General features: G+C 51.2%; 1 protein-coding gene across 2 annotated transcripts in view; it reads right to left on the bottom strand.

Annotated features, from left to right (window-relative positions):
• Positions 1-12978: 12978 nt before the first annotated feature.
• Positions 12979-19180, bottom strand: part of TBC1D24 (TBC1 domain family member 24) — a 371517-nt gene continuing 365315 nt past the window's right edge. For both annotated transcript variants that reach the window (XM_071761059.1, XM_071761058.1), the window contains exons 5-7: positions 18775-18867; positions 18131-18365; positions 12979-16683 (exon numbers count right to left, since the gene is read on the bottom strand). In XM_071761059.1, the coding sequence (XP_071617160.1) occupies positions 16529-16683; positions 18131-18365; positions 18775-18867 (483 nt within the window). In that variant the 3' untranslated portion in view covers positions 12979-16528. The remainder of the gene's footprint in view (positions 16684-18130; positions 18366-18774; positions 18868-19180) is intronic.

Raw genomic sequence — 19180 nt, forward strand, 5'->3', positions numbered from 1 at the left:
GTCCCTACCCCCAGCACCCCGTCTCCTCCCGGTTCCTAGCCCTGTGCCGCTGCTGTTCTCATCCTGTCCCCCTTCTCTCCCTGACATGTCTCCTGCTCCCTCGCTCCAAGCCTTTCCCCTGGGCCTGAGGGGAACAGGTGAAGGGTGCAGGCAACCCCCCTCTGAGGTAACCCCGTCCCCAAACACCCTGTAGGGACACTACTGTACCCATCCCAAAAGGGTGACTGATGCCCACCCTCTTCCCCAGAGTGCTCCCAAAACCACTGCCCCATTAATTCTGGATTTGGGGTGTCCCTTGCTGGCTGCCCACGCCTGCTTGTGCATCTGCTACAAATCCCTCTGGCTTTTTGCTATCCTGAAACACCAGAGCTCTTAATGAATCCAGATCCACCTGTCTTGTCTCATTTTTGCCACTTTTCTGGACGCTTCAGCCTTGTCAAAGCTCACAAAGGTGAGGTCAGCTTTTAATCCTGCTTGGCAAATTCCCTGCCTGCTGGTTGGAGGCAGATGGCCCTGTCACTGCAGCTCCCGTGAGCTGGGGACAGGCTCCAGCAGCTCGGTGGGGAGATGGGCTCCAGGCAGGCTCTGTCACCAAGTCTGGCTGCAGGGGACTCAGGTCACGGCCTGCGCCAGGTACTGGCTGAAGACCACAGAGCTGGTGGGAGAGGGGTGGGCTGTCAGGGGTCAGAACCCCTGAGGGTGACCCAGTTCTGGGTCCTGGCAGAGGTCAGTGCAGGTCTGGAGGTCCCACATGTGCTCCAGCACCACCACTCAGCATCATCACCAATATCACCATGAGCACTGTCACCACTGCCATCACCACCACCGTCACTGCCACTACAATCACCACCATCACCACCATCCTAACCCTGACCATTGCCACCACTGCCACCTTCACCACAGCTGCCACCATCGCCACCATTGCTACCATCACCACCACTGTCACCTTCACAACTGCCACCATCGCCACCACTGCCACCTTCACCACAACTGCCACCATTGCCACCATTGCCACGATCACCACCACTGTCACCTTCACCACCCCCACCACCTTCACCACCTCACTGCTTTTCCTGCAGTGTTGCACCCTGGTATGTGTAGTTTGCCACCATGGTGCTGTCATCTTTGTCACCACCTGTGAGCTTTGTTGTGGTGATGGCTGTTACACCCCATGAACATTTCCAGCACCCTCACTTAACACCAGGAAGCCTTTCACTGGGGTGGGGACAATCCCTGTCCCAGAGGTCTGGAACACTTGGTTGCAGGGTGAATTTCTCATTCCTCTGGCACCGCTGGCATCTGCAGTTCGTTGACCAAATTTGGGCTGGTGACAGGAGTGGGACCAGCGGTGCCTCCTCCCAACCCTCCTCCTGTGCCCATCTGCACTGCTTCCAGCTCTCCCCCGGTGCATCCCCCCAGCCCCCAGCTCATCCTGGCTGCCGTGGGGGGGGGTCCCCAAAGACGCAGAGCCCGGGCAAGGGGTGGCACTGGGACCAGCCCAGTCAGCTGCTCCCATGGGATTTATCTATGAGGATCCTGCCTTTTGGGCGCTGCCATGGTGCTGGGCGAGGACTTCCGAGCCCCAGGGACAGCTGTGGGCTGGGGCAACACCAGCAGTGGTATCGCAAACCGGGACGCAGGGAGCAGGGTGGATTTTCGGATGTTCTTTTCCCTCCGCCGCTCAGCTCTCCCCATCCCACTCTCGGGTCCCCGCCCGTGGCTGCCCGGACCCACGGCTCCCTCTACCCCTCCCCTGCCCGTGCCAGCCCGGCAGCTTCCTGCGAACCATCCCGCAGCCTCTCGGCACCTCCGCTCCCCACCTCCGGGCCGACACCAGCACACAAAGGGCCCCCTTGTAGCCGGCAGCTCACGAGTTGTGGTGGCGGTGGAGCTGCGGGGTCACTGTGTCTGGGAAGGGCCGAACCCCCGGGGCTGGGCTCCCCTCCTTCCACCCTTCCGAGCTGCCCTCCCGCCTCTGCACCGGGTCACAGCCCAAACCCTGGAGGACCTCAAGCCAAGCCCTCTTGTCCTTCCCCGTTCCTCCTCCTCCTCCTGTGCTCTTCATGTGGGACTCATTGTCTCTGGGTCTGAGTTTTCCAGCACTAAAGGTCTAATAAATAGTTTGGGGTTTTGCCTGACGTTGCTGATTCATAAAAAGGATGTTTTTGTTTTGTTTTTTTTTTTTTTTTTTTTTTTTTTAATGTTTTTTACAAACCTTTCTTCAAAAATATTTCATTTACCATTTCTCCCATGCCCTGTATCTATTTAAGCCCCCACTACCCCCTGCTCTGAGCTGGCTACTGGAGCTGGCCAGGCATGGTGGGGCTGGTGGGTTCCTGCCCCTTGAGCAAACACACTCCCATCTTTGGGATGTGCACATGGAGAAGGTCTTGGAGCTGGAAATGGAAGCATCCATCTCCTTCCACCTGCCCAGGACTGCTTGGTCCTCCTCCACTCACCTCCACTGACCCTGGCAGCCACCTCCAATGGAAGGGACCATCTTCCCGGGATGCCATGAGCCACCCCAGCTGCCCACGTGTGGCTGTGATGGGTGGAAGGGGTGGACACGAGGATGCCCAAAGCCCAAGTGGGCCAGGGGAGGGGGAAGGACCATTTGGATGACAGCACATGTAACCTTCTCTGGCTCCTCATTGTGCCTGGGTTTTGGGCAAGCTGGAGAGGTACCCAAGAGAAATGCTATAAATGGTTTTATTAAATCTGTTAAATCCTTTCTACACTCTTGCTATTTAAACCCATGGCATTTCCACCATCACCAGCTCTCTGCTGCTGCAGCTGGGGCTCTGGGCCCATGCAGAGGCCACCGTGGGGCTGGGGTCTCTCTCATTCTGCCTCTCAGAGCTGAGTCCATGCTGTGCCCATGGGTGCTGCACCCATCTGGCCTCCTGGGGTGCTGCTGGTCCCGTGGCCACCCCAGAGGGGATCATCCAAGGCTCTTATGCCAGCCCAGGTTCTGCAGGGAGGAGCAGGGATGCTTTTAGTTGGAACTAGAGGATCCTTAAGGTCCCTTCCAACCCAAACCATTCTAGGATTTCTTCCCCAGGGAAAGCCTGATGAAAGGAGGAAACAAAACTCAGCACAAAACTGAGAGGGGGACACAATACTGAAGGCAAGGGGCCAGAAACCCAGTGGGAGAAGAACCCAAATCCCTGCTCCCACAGCAACTTGCATTCACCCTCCTCACACTGCCAGGCAGATGCTCACCAGGCCACCACCCAACACCAGCACAACATTCACCATGGAGTCTGTGAGTTTGTCTCCCCCATTCCTACTTTTTATTTTTGGGCTGGATTAAGCCTTCTCCCCAGTCCATCTTGTGGTGCTGCCCAGCACTGCACCAAACACAACCCAAGGGTGATGTGAGGTTGTCTGTTCCCCTCCTGAGGAAAGGAGCAGGGGGTTGAGGTGGGCTTCCCAGTGGGTGCAGGCTCTGGGTGCATCCTGATGCTCTGGTGTGTCTGGACCAGGCTGCTTTGGCAGGGGATGCTCCAGCACCAGGTCCTCCTGGTGTTGTTAAAAATGCTCTGTACCTAAGGATCCCACAGCCTGGGGTATGACAAGCCCAGGGCTCTTGGCCAGGGCTGGGAAGGATTAGGAGGCAGTGAACAGAGCTGAGCTGGTGCTGGGAGCAGGGCTGGGAAAAGCAGGGCTGGGAAAAGCAGGGTGGGCAGCAGGGGCATTGCCCTCAGCATCAAACACTGGCCAGCACTTGAGCAAACCCAGCGGGAGTGTTTCCTCATTCCATGTCTTCTGTGGTGTCTCACCAAAATCACACGGCTGGAGTCACGGGGCCCCCCCTGGCTCCTCCCTGCTCCCCATGGCCCTGGGCTGGCACCACCTTCCTGGAGGTCGGGACCTTGGGCCAGTTACAAATTAGGTTTCTCTTGCTCTACTTGTGTCTTAATTAACTGATTTCCATCCTGAACTGTTTAACTCCTTCTTATCTAGGACTCTATCAGGTGCTAGACTTCTTGACGAGGCAAATTAGAGGCCTCTAATCCTATTAATTCCATTCCATTCCATTCCATTCCATTCCATTCTCTACCCTAATCTTATCTTGTTCCCTTCTCATCTCTGTATCCAGGACTCTCCTACCCAGTATAAAACCTCTCATCTTCCTCTTTTCCATCCCACGCTCGTGGGTGAAGGCAGCTGGGAAATCATCCTTTCTGCAGTTTCTTCCACTCAGGAGGATGGTGCAGAGAAAAGCTCTTTGGGTTTTATTTGTCCCACCATCCTTTTCCTGACATGGGGACAAGCAAGGAGGAGCTCCAGGAGGAGCAGGTGCTGTGCATTGGCTGATCTTCTCCATCTTTCCCTCCCTAGGGCACCCATTCCTGGATCCCAGCAGGATCCAACAGGCAGCTGGGATCAGCCAGGGCTTCCCAGAAGGAGGTTCTGCCCATGGGTTGAAAATAGAATTTATTTGCTCTTGGGTTACCATAGTTACTCGTGAAAGTCGCACGGCGCTGCTTTTGCTGCTTGGTTGGGTGTTTCTCTCCAGCCTGGCACCAAGGGCCTAATTTTATCACCAAACAGCCCCATGACAATGCAGGAATTCCTTGGGCTCTGTGTGACAATGCCTCAGCCACCCCCCAACCCTCCCAAGTGCAGCCTTGTGGCAGATTTTGGGTCCTCCATCACCAGGTTTGAGCTGGTGTGGTTTTCCCACTGCTGAGCCTCTCCTTGTGCTGCATCTCGGAGCTCCTAAGGACATAATGCTGAGCTCCAGCCTGGAAAAGCTCCCTGCTGCAACCCCACACCTGTTTTTTGGGAAGCTGGTCTGCAAAAGGGGGGCTTGGGTCAGCTGGAGAGACCCTGATGGGGAGATGGGGATGCAGAGTGCTGCTCTCCCATCACTGCCCAGCAGCTCAGCATGGAAAGCACCCAGTGTCTGACCTGACCCAAACCATGGAGCTTGTCCTCTGCACTGGCCCAAGTGAGCTCTAGCAAAGGCAGTGTGAGGGACACTGGGCAGCTGGGGCTGTGGAGCCACCCAGAGCAGCACAAACCCCTGCTCAAGGTGTTCTGGCACCCGAGCCTCCAAACCATGGGGTTTTCCCGTGGGAGTGGGGGGTGGGTGTTACATTCCCTGCAACCCAGCAGACCCCATCCCACACGGGAGAACCAGAGCCAGCCCGGGATGCAGCTGTGTCCCTGCCCACCCCAGGGTTGGTGGCCCAGGGCTGAGGAGCAGGCTGGGGACAGGACGTGGCACAGCAAGACAAAACTCGGGTGCTGCAGTCTGGATGTGTGGCCACTTCTTTTTGGGGGTGGCCATTTCTTTTTGGATGGGGCTTGGAGCAACCTGGGCTGGTGGGAGGTGTCCCTGCCCATGGCAGAGGTGGCACTGGATGAGCTTTAAGCTCCCATCAAACCCAACCCATTCCATGAACTGTGCATGGTTTGGGGTGTGCAGTTTTCCTGGAAGTGTGCAGGTGCTGGCACTGCTCTGACCCAGCTGTGCCTGCCTGGGGGTTCAGACCCCCCCCCACAGCCTGAGCTGAGTAATTTTTCTGCTTCTGAGAGTTTCACATCTCTCTTGCAGGCTGTTCCTCTGCTGCAACATCCCATGAAGAACATGGCAGCAGAAGCCTGAAGCTGCTTGGTTAATTACAGAATCATTGGGGTTGGAAAGGACCTCTGAGATCATCAAGTCCAACCCCTGATCCACTCCCCCCGTGGTTCCCAGCCCATGGCACTCAGTGCCACATTCAGTCTCTTCTTAAAAACCTCCAGGGATGGAGAATCCACCCCCTCCCTGGGCAGCCCATTCCAATGCCTGATCACCCTCTCTGGAAAGAATTTTTTTCCTACTATTTAACTTTAACCCCAGATTGTGGGGCCAAAGCCCACAGCTGCTTCTCTGGGTGGCAGGCAGAGCCCAGCACATGTTTTCCAGAAGCGTGGATGGATGTCTCATCAGGAACCAGAAAGACCACAACGTTGTAGAAAAAAGCCCCATGGTGGTGGTGATGGTGGGGAAGGGGTTCTTGTTCCTCTTGGGCTGCAGAAAATGCTCACAAAACTGCAGTGTGCAAAGTTCACATCCCAGGAGGGGATGGGCTGAGCTCTCAGGGTCTGCCCCCTCCCTGCCTTCATCCGTTGCCTTCTCCTCAAAAGCTCCAGGGAGAAAGCTCTGGAGCTCCCATTCAGGGTCCTACCTAGAAAGGATTTTAGAGCTGCCTTGCAGGATGGAGAGGAACAAGCCCAAGGTTTCCCCCCCAGCCCCATGCTGGGATTTGCCAGCGGGGATGGGTCAGCCCCGCGCACGGAACCGGCAGCGAGTGGCTCTGACGGCTGCAGCTGGAAAAGTGGGGACAGATCCAGGTGGGACCACGGCCACTGCAGCCTGGAGCTGTCACAGCTTTCCTTGGGGTGCCAGGGGTGGGCTGGGGACAGGGCTGGGATTTGCTCTGCCCATGCCCATCCTCAGCCGGGCTGGCATGGCATCAAACACCTCTTCTGGAGGCAGCTCCACCACGTGTAGGCACAGATGGTCTCAGTGAGCCCATTTCAGTATCCTAGCCTGGAGAAAAGACCATAAAGAAATCCACAGGCTTCTAAAAGGCCCAGTTCAAATATTCAGCAGAGCAGGGAGTGGGTTGGTTACTTACAGGTTCCTGCCGTTCTATAATATTTGTATCAACCTTCAACCAAGGGCAGGGTCCAGGCATGCACCATTCTCAGCAGATGTGCTGCCCTTGGGGACAGAATACCCAAAAAAGATGATATATGGCAGGAAAAATTACTGTGAGCCAGAGAAGCTGTGGCTGCCCCATCCCTGGCAGTGTCTCAGCCCAGGTTGGATGGGGCTTGGAGCAACCTGGGCTGGTGGGAGGTGTCCCTGCCCATGGCAGGGGGTGGCACTGGGTGAGCTTTAAGGTCTCTTCCAATCCAAACCAGTCTGTGCTACTATGACCTGCAGCATGGACCTGCTCACCTCAATGTCACAAAAGCAGCAGATCTGACCCCAGTTTTTCCAAAGCCCATTACTCTGCTTTTTAGTGCTTTTTAGGCTGGGCATCCATCAGAGGCTCCACAGGGATCACTTACTGCAGGGAGATCTTGAATTTGAGCTGGGGGTAGAGAGGTAGAGACTCCATTAACCATCAGGTTTTGAAGAAGACACAGCTGAGACAGCCAAGTGGATGAAAAGGGTGAGAGCAATTGTGGATGAGCAAGGATCACACAGGGATCTTGGCTCAGAAAAGGGGAAGAGGTAGAGGAGACTCAGTGGAAATATGTGGGAGACACATGAACACAATCAGTTCCTCTTCCTACCCCAGCCCTTGAGTATGGTGCAGACATCAATGGGCAGCATATGTGGAGCAGAAAAAAACCCCTTATTTTTAGGTAGTTAATTTACTGTCAGGTTTTTCAATGTCCTGGCATGGTTCAGGAAGCTGGGGGTAATGATTGGTGCTGCATGAAGCTCAGAGGTCAGCACAGGTCATGAAACATCATGTTTGGCAGCACTGCCTCAAGGGTTTTATAAAACTGAGGGGTTTTACAATGGGAACAAATCCAGCTCTGTGACCCCTTTGGCTTTTGGCAAGAGAGGGAGATGGTCACCTCTGGTGCCTGATGGAAACCAGGGACAGCAAGGGGTGAGCAGGGGCCCTGCAGCCTGGCCCCATGTGGGACTCTCCCTCCTGAGCACATTCCTGTCCCTGGAGTGGGAAAGTTGCTTCTGGGACAAGGAGGACACCTCCCTGCAACCCAGGGATTGTGATCAGATTCCAGACCCTTAAGGAAGGTCAGGGTGGTAAATCTCTGGTGAGCCAAACAACTTGAGGCACAGCTGAGTTTCATAGAATCCCAGAGAGGTTTGGGTGTGAAGGGACCTTAAAGCTCATCCAGTCCCCACCCCCTGTCACAGGCAGGGACACCTCCCACCAGTCCAGGTTGCTCCAAGCCCCATCCAACCTGGGCTGAGACACTGCCAGGGATGGGGCAGCCACAGCTTCTCTGGGAAACCTGGGCCAGGGGCTCAGCACCCTCACACCAAACAATTTCCTCCTCAGATCTCATCTCAATCTCCCCTCTTCAGTATGAAACCCTTCCCTCTCATCTCATTCCCCCAGGTCCTTGTCCGAAGTCCCTCCCCAGCTTTCCTGGAGCCCCTTCAGGCACTGGAAGGTGCTCTAAGGTCTCCCCATTGCAGCTTCTCTTCTCCAGGCTGAACACCCCCAACTCTCAGCCTGTCTGGGTCCCTCCATCCAGCACTCCACATTGCTCAGTCCTCACCCCATGTCTCCTGCACAGCTCTGAGCTGGGCTGAGCAGAGAGGAGAAGGGGAAGTTGCACGGTCCTGGCCCACTCTGAGGAACATGAAGTTTCTTCCATCATGAGAGTTTTTTTTTCCCCATCAGCTGATGAAGTCAGGATCACACGGGGCAGCCTGAGCTCAGGAGTAGTGAATTATTTGAGGGTGTCTGTGCAGCACTTGGCTCTTGACCATTCCCTCACCAGGAGACAGAGGCTGTGAGGTCCCCATCGGCACCTTGGGGTGGGCCACAGCAGCTCAGTGCTCTGGACCTTCCTGGGCAGCCTTTGGAGACCTTGTGGTCTAATCCTAGATGCACATCCCACTGTGGGAAGGGCAGCTGGAAACATCTGTGATTGGGACAGAGACACTTCTGCCTCCCAGGGGCTCTCAGGGCAGACAGACCCTTCCTTGGGTTCTTCATTGACTGTGAGCAAAGATCAGAAGGGAAGATTTGAGATAAGGTCCTTCAGGGAAAAGGCTGTGGGTTGGTTAAGGCCAGGACAGAGCCATTGCTCAGAGGTCTTTCTGATTTTCAGCAGCTGAAGGGGCTCCAGGAAAGCTGGGGAGGGGCTTTGGACAAAGGTCTGGAGGGATGAGATGAGGGGGAATGGCTTTGAACTGTAAGAGGGGAGGTTGAGATGAGGCATTAGGAGGAAATTGTTTGGTGTGAGGGTGCTGAGCCCCTGGCCCAGGTTTCCCAGAGAAGCTGTGGCTGCCCCATCCCTGGCAGTGTCTCAGCCCAGGCTGGATGGGGCTTGGAGCAACCTGGGCTGGTGGGAGGTGTCCCTGGGCATGGCAGGGGGTGGCACTGGATGGGCTTTAAGGTCCCTTCACACCCAAACCACTCTGGGGTTCTTGCTGCTGTACACCACTTCTGCTTTGCCAGGAAGAAAATGTTTCTGCTGAAAAACTGCCCAGAAATCCAAAACTTTCTAAATCTTTGTTTTTCCTCTGCTTGCAGTGCAATTCCTCTGCCCTGGAGGCGATTGTTCTTCGTGTGCCCTCCAGCAGCTGGGTTTGACATCCCTCCCAGGGGAGGGGACCTCCTGCAGCCATCTCTGTCTCCTTCAACCTCCACGAGTTCCTCTGGTGAGTAGGGTGCAGATTAAACATTAAACTCTTAAAAACATCCTTTGCCTCAAAAACCCAGCAGGAAGGCAGGGCAGGAACTGGTTAGTACGGGCAGTGATGAGAGCAAAGCCTTGTCATGTGTACAAGGAAACACAGATCCAGCCCCTGCAAGTAGGTTCTGCCTGCACCAGAGAGGGATCACGACAGAGGTCATGAGACACAATTCAGGCCAAAAGCTTCTGCTTGCAGCTTGTTTATGGTGGTTTAGGGGCCAAGCTCCTGCCCTTCCCTTTTCTTTCAGGCAGCCCTGGACCCTCTTCCTTGCAAACAGCTCTTGAGGGGAGTCAAAGCAGATGCTGGGAAGGGGCTCCAGCAAACACCCAGTCCCAGCAGGCACTGAGCAGCATCTCACCTCCCAGGTACAGGTGAGAAGCTCTGAGATGCCAGCATGGGCTGGAGTCAGCTCCAAAACTGCCAGAGAGCTGAGCAGAAAGTAGGCAGCTGTCCTGGAACGAGAGGTGCTTCCATTTCTTCTTTGTAAACTTCCACCTCCACCCCCAAGGCTGTGTTGAGCACGTCAATCAAATTTCCTCTCCTGGTCACTTTTCCCCCTACGGTTTCCACTTCTGCAATTCAAAAAATCCATAGATGACGGTGTCATTGCTCATGAGGGAAGGAAGCTGTCCCCAGAAAACCCCCATCCTCAGGGGGTGGGTAGAGCCCCACGAGTCCTCGGAGCTGAGCTGCTCCCACCAGAGTCCCCCGTTCAGGAGTGGGGAACACACCCCATGGAGTGAAAGCAAAAGGAATTTCTGCACACAGGGGCTGAGCAGCAGCAGCAACGATGAGGCAGATCCATAGGGGATGAGAATATCACCAAGTACTTCTGTGAGCTGTGGAACTGCTCCTTAGCCTCCAGGGTGGGCAACTGAAGGACCTGTTACCCAGCAAGGGTGACAACCTGGCTGCAGCTCTGCCCCCGGGAGGCAGGGACAGGCTCTCAGCCAAACCAGGAGAAACTCAACATCCGTGAGACCTTCCTGCCCTTCCCCACAATATATGTGTGAGCGTGGCCATGAGGAAGGTCCTGCAGCACCTTGGCCATGGTGGCAACAAGGAAGCCTGGACTCCCCTGCTCCACCATCCCCAAAGGTTCTCTCTACACGCTGTCCTCACGGAGCTGCATCTCTTGCAGAGACACAGCTGGTGTCTGGCAAAGCTTCCGTGGGTGCTGAGGGGATAGAAAGGATGGATGCAGAGGTACCAGCCCTGCCAGCTCACTGCCACAGCTCTGGCTCAGACTCCTGCAGCCACCACCCAGCCTCGTGGTGCTTCAGCAGGCAGAAGTTGTCCTCTTGCTGCTCAGGGCCACCTCCACTGCCCAAATATGATTCATCACGTGAGAAGTCAAGGGACAGAATCTCAGCCTGGGTGTCAGCTGCTCCCCAGCTCACCAAGCAGTGACAGCTCTCGAAGTGTCAGTCCTCAGGCTCCCTTAACCAAACCTGGACAACTTGCTGCTCTGCAGGATTCACAGCAGCCACCAGCCTCCTTCCAGCCCAGATCTTTCTTGGGCTTGAATTCAGAGCCTCAGCAAGATGAGTCTGGCAAAGCATGGCACCCTCAGGCCCTCCCTGCTGAAGGGATTCAGAAACTTCCACACAACATTCCCAAGGGGATTGGCTGCCCGTGGCCATCCGAGTGCCTCACGGTGTGAGGGGAAAAAGTGGCTTTTCAGATGAACCCAGGGGGGCTGAAGGAAGCAGGTTTGGCAGCATGAGGAAGAGCATTTGTGGAGGCTGTGCCCCATGTGGTGAGCAGGAGAGCACTGGTTGGAGCCAGCTGAGCTGGTGGAGCCATCACTGCCCCGGCTGCACTGCTCACTGGGCAAAAAACTCAGTTGTTTACGGCATGGAGGACTCGGTGTCACACAAGCTGAGAAGAGAAGGCTCAAACTCTTCCCTATGGGGCTCCAAAGCCACCTCCTTCACCTTGAGGCGTTGAGAGATCAGGAGGACAGAGCCAGGTGGGCACCTTGCCAGTCAGCAGCTGGAGGGCACAGCCCAGGGGACAACTTAATGCCCAGGGATCCACCAAGCAAGCAATGACAGAAGCTGTGACAGCAACAGGGAGGTGTATGTCCAGGCTCAGGGACAGTGCAGACAGCCCTGGGGTCTTACCTGCATTTGCACAACCAGCACCAGATTAGCAAAACAGGAGCTAAATGCCCTCAGATATCACACCCAGCTGAAGTCTGGATCTGGGTCAACCGAGCAGCTGCTTGTTTGATTCGAGAACAGTCAGAAGCAGACACCAGAGTGTGGCCAAGGAGCTGAGCCACATCTCTCCCAGCTGCCCCAGCAGAAGCTCAGTGACCCAAAGAGGTGCTTGGGAAGAGTGACAGCAAGGAAAGGCTTGGAACACCCAAGGGGTTGCTTTGAAATGCAGAAAAACTTTTCAATTTGCTGCCAGAAGTAGTCTTGGGCCATCACAAAGCATCTCCCAAGGAAGCAGGTACCTGTGTCACGCTTACAAAAAAGTCTGTGTGTGGAAAATCCAGGAAAAAAGAGGCACAGCTAGCAAGCACCATGATCCTTCCTCTTCCAGGAATGAAGGAAGGCTCCTCCAGCAGATAGAGAATCATAGAATCATTAAGATTGAAAAAGACCTTAAAGATCACCAAGTCCAATCATAATCCAACTACCACAACCACTAAAGCACCTCCTGAAATGCAACATCTAAACAGTTCTTGAACATCACCCCTATCTTCCCACCATCAAGCCCTCCAGGCACACAGAGCTCACACTCCTTGACATGAGCAATCTCAGCATTTCCCCTCTGGGTACTCAGTTCTGTAGCTTCAAGCAGCCCTGAGGTTTGCCTCCAAGGGCTGCATTGCTGAGCTCCTCAAGCTCCCTCAGTTGGGTTTTCCTGCTACCAAGCACCTTTGTTAGTAAGTTTAAGGTCTTTTGGGTAGTTCTAAAATTGTGATTTATGGTATTTAATGCCAAGAGCACTTTTGGATATTAAGTGGAGGAAGCCTACTCATACCCCTTTTCCCTGCTCTCGTGTTTCTGAAAAAAAAAAGTACTTTGTCTGATCACATTTATCAAATTCTGGGACTTTTTGGCTTGCAATGGATTTATTCGTAATGGAGGGAGAAAGAAGCCAAGGCCCAGGCGAAGGGGAACCTCTAGTGGCCACGGGGTTTCTGAGCAGCAAAACCTCAGGGGCAGCACAGAAAACAGCCATGAAAATCATGTAAGGGTTTGGGTTGGTCAGGACCTTAAAGCTCATCCAATGCACCCCCTGCATGGGCAGGGACACCTCCCACCAGCCCAGGCTGCTCCAAGCCCCATCCAACCTGGCCTTGAACACCTCCAGGGAAGGAGCAGCCATAACTTCCCTGGGCAATCTGTTCCAGAGTCTTACTACCCTTATACTGAAGATGAGGGTGAAGATTTCTTCCTAAGATCCAGTCTAATCCTCTTCTCTTTCAGCTCAGATACGATTCCCCTTGTCCTGTTTCTGGACACTTATGAAAAGTCTCTCTCCAGCCTTCCTGTAGGTTCCCTTCAGGGATTCATAAACGAATGAAGAACAAAAAGTCATCAGTCTCCACAAACACATTTTAATATAATTCAAGATTCTGCACAGTGACAAAAATACCATTGACATAGGGCAGCAATTCCAATGAGGGGGTAGGAAACGAAGTCAGCAGCACACCACCATGCACCTGAAGAGTAACATCACCCCAAGTAACATGCACACTCATCTCAGCTATGAATACTCTGAAATTCGTGACAGAGAGCAGGCAGAGGCAGCACAGCTGGGTGCCCAGGGCTCAGGCTGTTGGCCATGAGCTCTCCCAGTGCTATGTCCACAAAGAAATCTTGGTCCCTGCTCTGGTGATGTGTGGGCAGCAGAGCTCAGGCCCCATCAACGAGGATGGATTTCCAAGAAGAAAGCACCACGACCCAATGCACACATAAGAGCTGCTCAATCTGCAAGTGCCACCCTTCCATGGCTGAACACAGACCTCTGCTGGCATGGACTTTAATTCTTTAGAGAGCAGTACTGCCCATCCTGCCCTCACTTGTCTTCAGTTCTCTCAACACAGAGGAAACTGGAGGTTTTCCCTTCTCTTCACTAACTGGCCTCATCAGTAGAGGCCAATTAACATGCTTCATCAGAGCAGGGAGTGTCAAAGTGCACGATGTGATGGATGAGGGCTCCTGGGCACAGTGCTGCTGCCTGCCCAGCCAGGCTCCCAGCTGGAAACAGTTCCTGTGGCCTGGACACACCTACGATGCCACTTAAAATAAATTCAAGTTTCTGATGTCTTTTTCTGCCTTCAAAATAGTATCACAAAGTAAAAGGGGCTTATCAGGAGAGCAAATGTGTTCTTGAAGGAAGCTGTTGCCTGGCCTTCAGCTCTCCAGCCCCACAGCAGCTGCTCAGGAGACACTGGCAGCCTTGCTGTTGACTGGCAACTCCATCAACACTTGTGAAGAGTTACAACAGGACCAAAGCACTTCACAGTCGGGCCACTTCAGCTAATTTTAACTTTCTGATAAGGTGCTGATTGTACTTAAAAACCAGTCTGTGGACCCCACCTCACGAGTTTTGCATGTAACACAAACTGTTGGCTTAAGTACTTGGACTTTGATACACACTGGGTCAACAAAAACCATTAACTACACAAACAAAATGCCTCTTTGCTACTACAGAGAAAACCACCTGACTATGTGAACAGCACAGCACCTCCCTATGCTGTTCCTCTAAGGTGTCTGAGAACCACACGGAGAACTTCACAGGAGGACTTTGCACATGAACAGAAACATTCATTTTTTACTGAACAAAAGGTTTGTGTGAGGATGACACAGGACTGTACAATTCCCTAGCTGGATTATCACACCCTCTGCTTGGGCTGTTCAAATGCATCCCACACGTGCCAGCCCTGCAGGAAGCCTGCAGCAGGGATCAGACTGAAACCACCCCAGTGACTCTTGCCTCAAGACTGATATGAAGAGGCAGAGTCAGCAGGAGGAGACTCACCTGGCAACCCTGCTGCCATTTGCACACTCACAGAGGTCACAGCTCCAATTTCTTGGGGTGTAACCTGTGCTCCAAGCACACCCACCCAGGCTGCAAGTGCAGGGACACAGAGCACCCTGCCAGCCACTCACCTCAGGACTGAAGGTGTACCTGCAGTCCCATGGGAAAGGCTGGTTGGCCATCTGGAGAAGTTAAAAGAACTCTTTTTTTTTTTATTTATTTTTGGTAGCCAGGCGTTTGTTTCTGATTTCAAACACCCAAATCCCAATGCACTAAGAAGAGAGCAGGGAAAGCATGTCCTGGATATGGCTTAGCACAGGGTGCAGTCCTCAAAACTGCATCCAGCAGCCATGGGGAGTGAGAAATTCCCATTCCCATTGCCAACTGCAGGAGAGGTTCTGTAGATCAAACCTCTTCACTTTGAGTGTTATACTACAGTCCCACAAACCCTGCCAAAACACAGCTCGAGGGAATTTCTGACAACCTAACAAGCTGAAATTAATGCTACTGTGTTTTTTTGCTTGTTTCTTGTTCAAGGGCACATCAGGCAAGCTCAAAAGAGAGCAGATATGGACAGAACTGAAATCCCACTTACATTTAGGAGAACCTTCTAAATGGGATACATTTTCTGAATGATTGTTTTTTTTGTCTGAGAGAGCTTGTAGGCTACTAGCAAGTGCAAAGTGCTAGAGCTTGCTCTGAACAAAAACTAGAGAAGGCAACATCAGCTAGAATTTGAAAAAAGCCAGATATGAATGCTCTTCCCTATCAAAATACATAAAAATAACTCAATTATTTGAGCCTCCCCCTCCAGTTCAATCAAGCTTACAGTTAAGTTGTGAAAAGACAGCTGGCTATTGTTGATAAATATGGTTTTTCATTGATGAAAAGCTAACCAAGCCCTAGCTGAGATTCCATCACTATAAATTTTTAACTTTGCCTATTAATCAACTTCAAATTTAAGTAGCAGAAACATCTCCACCACTCTAAAGAAATTTTAAAATTTGAACTGCTGAAAAAAAATCAGCAGCTCCTCTTTGCCTTCATTGTTGTGGCAAATCTTCTTACCAGCCAACTACCTACCAAGGCTTTGAGAGTATCCTGTTGTATGCTCTGGACTATCCAGCTCTTGATATGCAGAAATAGTGTCATCCAGAGTTCTCCTGGGAAACTTATCCCCTCCCAGAATAATATTTCACAGAAGATTTCCCTCCCTCCCACCTCCCTTTCCATTTACTAGTGGGAAAAGCACTAAGCTTCTGGTATCAGAACTCCTCAAATATGTAGGGATATCAGCATGGTTATTCTCAGATTTCAAGCTTCATTTCTGCTTCCAGGAAAGATAAAGAAAGGGAAGTTTCTGAGTACTGCATATATGCTCTGGCTTTCAGCTGCCTGAAAGATGAGTCAGTTTGGAGTCATTATACTGATATGGAACAGGAATGTAAACAAAATCAAGCCTTTGAGATATCATTGTCCAGCCTGGATGCCTTCCTCAGAGGCAGCCTCCTCAAACAGATGCAACTGGAATGTGTCAGGGTTCAGGTAGAAGGAGGAGGTTAAGAAGCTATCGTGACTCTGGCATGAATCTAGGGCTGTCATCACTTACACAGTGGTCAGCACAATGTCTGCTGATAGTAGGGCAATGGTTTTATGAGCTACTGTTCTACATCCAGTCTGAGGTCACCAGTGTTCCCTGGGAGCAGACATTTGATCCTACTGGCTCATGACAGCTGGTGGTGCCAGCAGCACACAGATCTACAGTGCACCTCAGCCAGCTCCGTGCCTCTGAGGAACTGCACCAAGCTGCAAACCTATCCTGCCAGATGGACTTATATCTATTCAGGATGGTTTGAAACCCCTTCAGTTTTACCTAATAAAAGAACAGGAATCCAGATCTCTAGAGGTAAAGAGCCAAGGAGTTAACCAGATATGTTACTTCACCTTGACCTGTCTTAAATAAAATAAGAGTAAACAACTAAGCCCTTCTCTCAAGTGCACCACTTAGTAACCACTAAAAACACTGAGCCCAGCAGAAATGACATTCTAACTTGGCTCCTGCTTTAGAATTTGCCTTGGGAACCCCAGCATTTGTTACTGATAGTCACATCAAGCAATCATGGCATCCCCAAAGCCCCACACCTCCAAGACAGAGATCTGGAAGCTTTCAGAGCACAGTGGCTGATTATTGAAAGTGTCGCAGTGGCTGGTTCTGCCGTGGTTCAGATCTGCATCGAGGTAAAGAGCCTGCCCATCACCTCCTCCTAGGAAGAGACAAAATGTAAGGGTGTTAGTTTTTAGCATGGGAAGCTGCTCTACAAAACCCCCCCAACAAATCAAACCAAACAAAAAATCCCTCCAAACTTAAGAGTTTTTTCCCTGGGAACAGCTAGAAGGCCTAAGTGACCTTCGTTGTCTTCCTCTGTAGCAATGATTAAATCCCTGCCTTTTATATGACACTATCAGAACTGGGTGATTTAGAAAAAATAAATTAAAAAACCTCAGCAATTCAAATCAGTACAAACTAAAAGCCTGACTCAAACACCTGCATTAAGATATATTTTTCAGTGCTGGAGGATCCTGGAAGCAACCAACCACGTGTTTTCCCTCCAGTAAAGAAAAACCCAAAGAATTCTCATAGCACCCAAAAATCAAAGCTGGGAGAAGAACAAGATCAGTAAGCAATAGCTTGGTCTTCCAAAGCATTATAAAACTTGTTCAAAGCATCTTGATTATTTGTGGATCTATGTCAAGATTCACAGTGCTTCCAGCCAGAGAATGCAGCGAAGTGAAATAAAATTAAGCAGAAGTATGTTAGGAAAACAAAAAGGAAGATTCCCTATTGTTTATGGAGCAATGGTCCAAGAACAGTTACTGGAAACATCTGAAGAATCGAAATTCCACCAAAATAGGGTGGAAATTCTGGTCCAAAGCTGGAACTGTGGACATTACTTTCTACTTATCCACTACCCAAGAGCTTGTGTTCCTCTTACTACTTCCCACACTGCAGTGTGTGGTAAATTTAAGTGACATTCTTACCTAGGGCTGATGCAAGAGCTGGTGAGATATATGCTCAACAGTAAAGACCTCTGAAATATCTGTGATACATGATTAACAGTGATTTCTAATCCAGTTACAGACACAGGGAATCTCTCCAGCCCAACACTGACACTGGAGCAGCCCAACTTATGGTCACTGAGAGCACACTGAGAGGTGGGAAGCCAGCTACTGAGGCCACCACCATTCTCCTAACAAGTTCAGCTTTTTGGGAAAAGAATGACTGTGATTATACACCCGTTCCTTGTAAATCCCATTTAGGTGACAATTTTACTTTTTGCCAAAGTCAGCAGCACCACTAATTCAACAAAGTTCCAGGAGAATTAAAGTGTTTTATAGTTTACCCCATGTTTCAAAAGCTTCAGTCCACAGTCAGTTTCTCTTTAAGAAGTATTTCTCATCATGAATTAAGCAGTATGAAGACGTAGCTGTGCTTAAAGCCACGACTCACTATCTTACTCTAAAATGCCTGATATGCAAGTTTTCCCACAAAGAATTTTGCTGGATAATAATATTTCACCTCTAACTCTAGCGATGGGAAATAAATAGATTTTATACACATACATCCAGATATTTTAGCTATAGGTGACTCATATCTAAGGGGGATAGGAAGAGCTGATAGGATTACCTGCTCAAATTCTCACACTGCCTTACCTATAATGATGCATTCAGGGCTGCCAGCCATGAACATGGAGGTTGTTTTGGAAGGCAAGTTGAAGTGCCGGGCTGATAAGAAAGGAGAAAGGTGATCTGAGCGCTCTGGCGGGGCACTGCTGGAGAGGTGGGTGCTGGTAGCTGGGCAGGAATGATTTTCTGGCTCTGAATCAGCTGCTGCCAGTGTTGGGTTTTTTATGATGACCCACTCGTAGCGTTCCACTTCTGGCTGCAGCTGTGTAGGGCAGAACACAGCAAAGCTTTAGGCACTGCACACACACTGCACAGCTCTGCACGGCAGAAAAAAACAGTTCAAGCCCCTCGGGTTCCACCAGCAAAATCAGTGGAAAAGACTGGATCAAGATGTCTTTTAGTCCAGATGTTATTTTCTTTCTACCTTTGCTTTTGAGGTGACTGAAGAAATGTGCTGTTCTGGGTTCCCTTATTACATCTTTTAAGCAGAGGAGAAAATGGGTTTCCACAAAACTGCAAAGCCAATTTTCTCCTCTGCAGTTTAATTAAAGAGTTCAGAGAGTATGATAAACTGGAAGGACATCTAACCCAGCTTCTTCAAGTGCAAGGGAAGTAAGAGTTACACCAGTACTGCCTTGGTTTTTAGTTAGCAACAATAAAATTTTACTCACCCGAAATACAAAGCACTCCCCAGTTCCAAAGAAACTCAGCTGCCTCTGATGGTTGCGCTCGCTCCAGTCAGTTGACAGGTAAGCACCACAGACCTAAAAAAACAGCATCTCAGGTGGCTTGGTTTTGGAGAAGAAAGGGTGTTAATCCAAGAGAACAACATTTCCAAACCCAGAACTGAAAGTTTTATTTTAATTTGATTTTCAACATCTCTGCCTGAGTGGATGAAGGCAGCATAACTACTTGTGATTAAAGACAGCCTTCTTAAAATAGGTTTAATCTATTAATGGGTACCCTTGAGTCCTAAAAGTTGATTAATTTATTTCACATCTATGAGGGCTTCAGGAAGAACTGTTCCAGCATAACCCCAGGGACCAAAACAGAAATCACCCCAAACTTGTACAGCTC

Source organism: Heliangelus exortis, chromosome 17 (assembly GCF_036169615.1).
Source record: "Heliangelus exortis chromosome 17, bHelExo1.hap1, whole genome shotgun sequence".
Lineage (NCBI taxonomy): Eukaryota > Metazoa > Chordata > Aves > Apodiformes > Trochilidae > Heliangelus > Heliangelus exortis.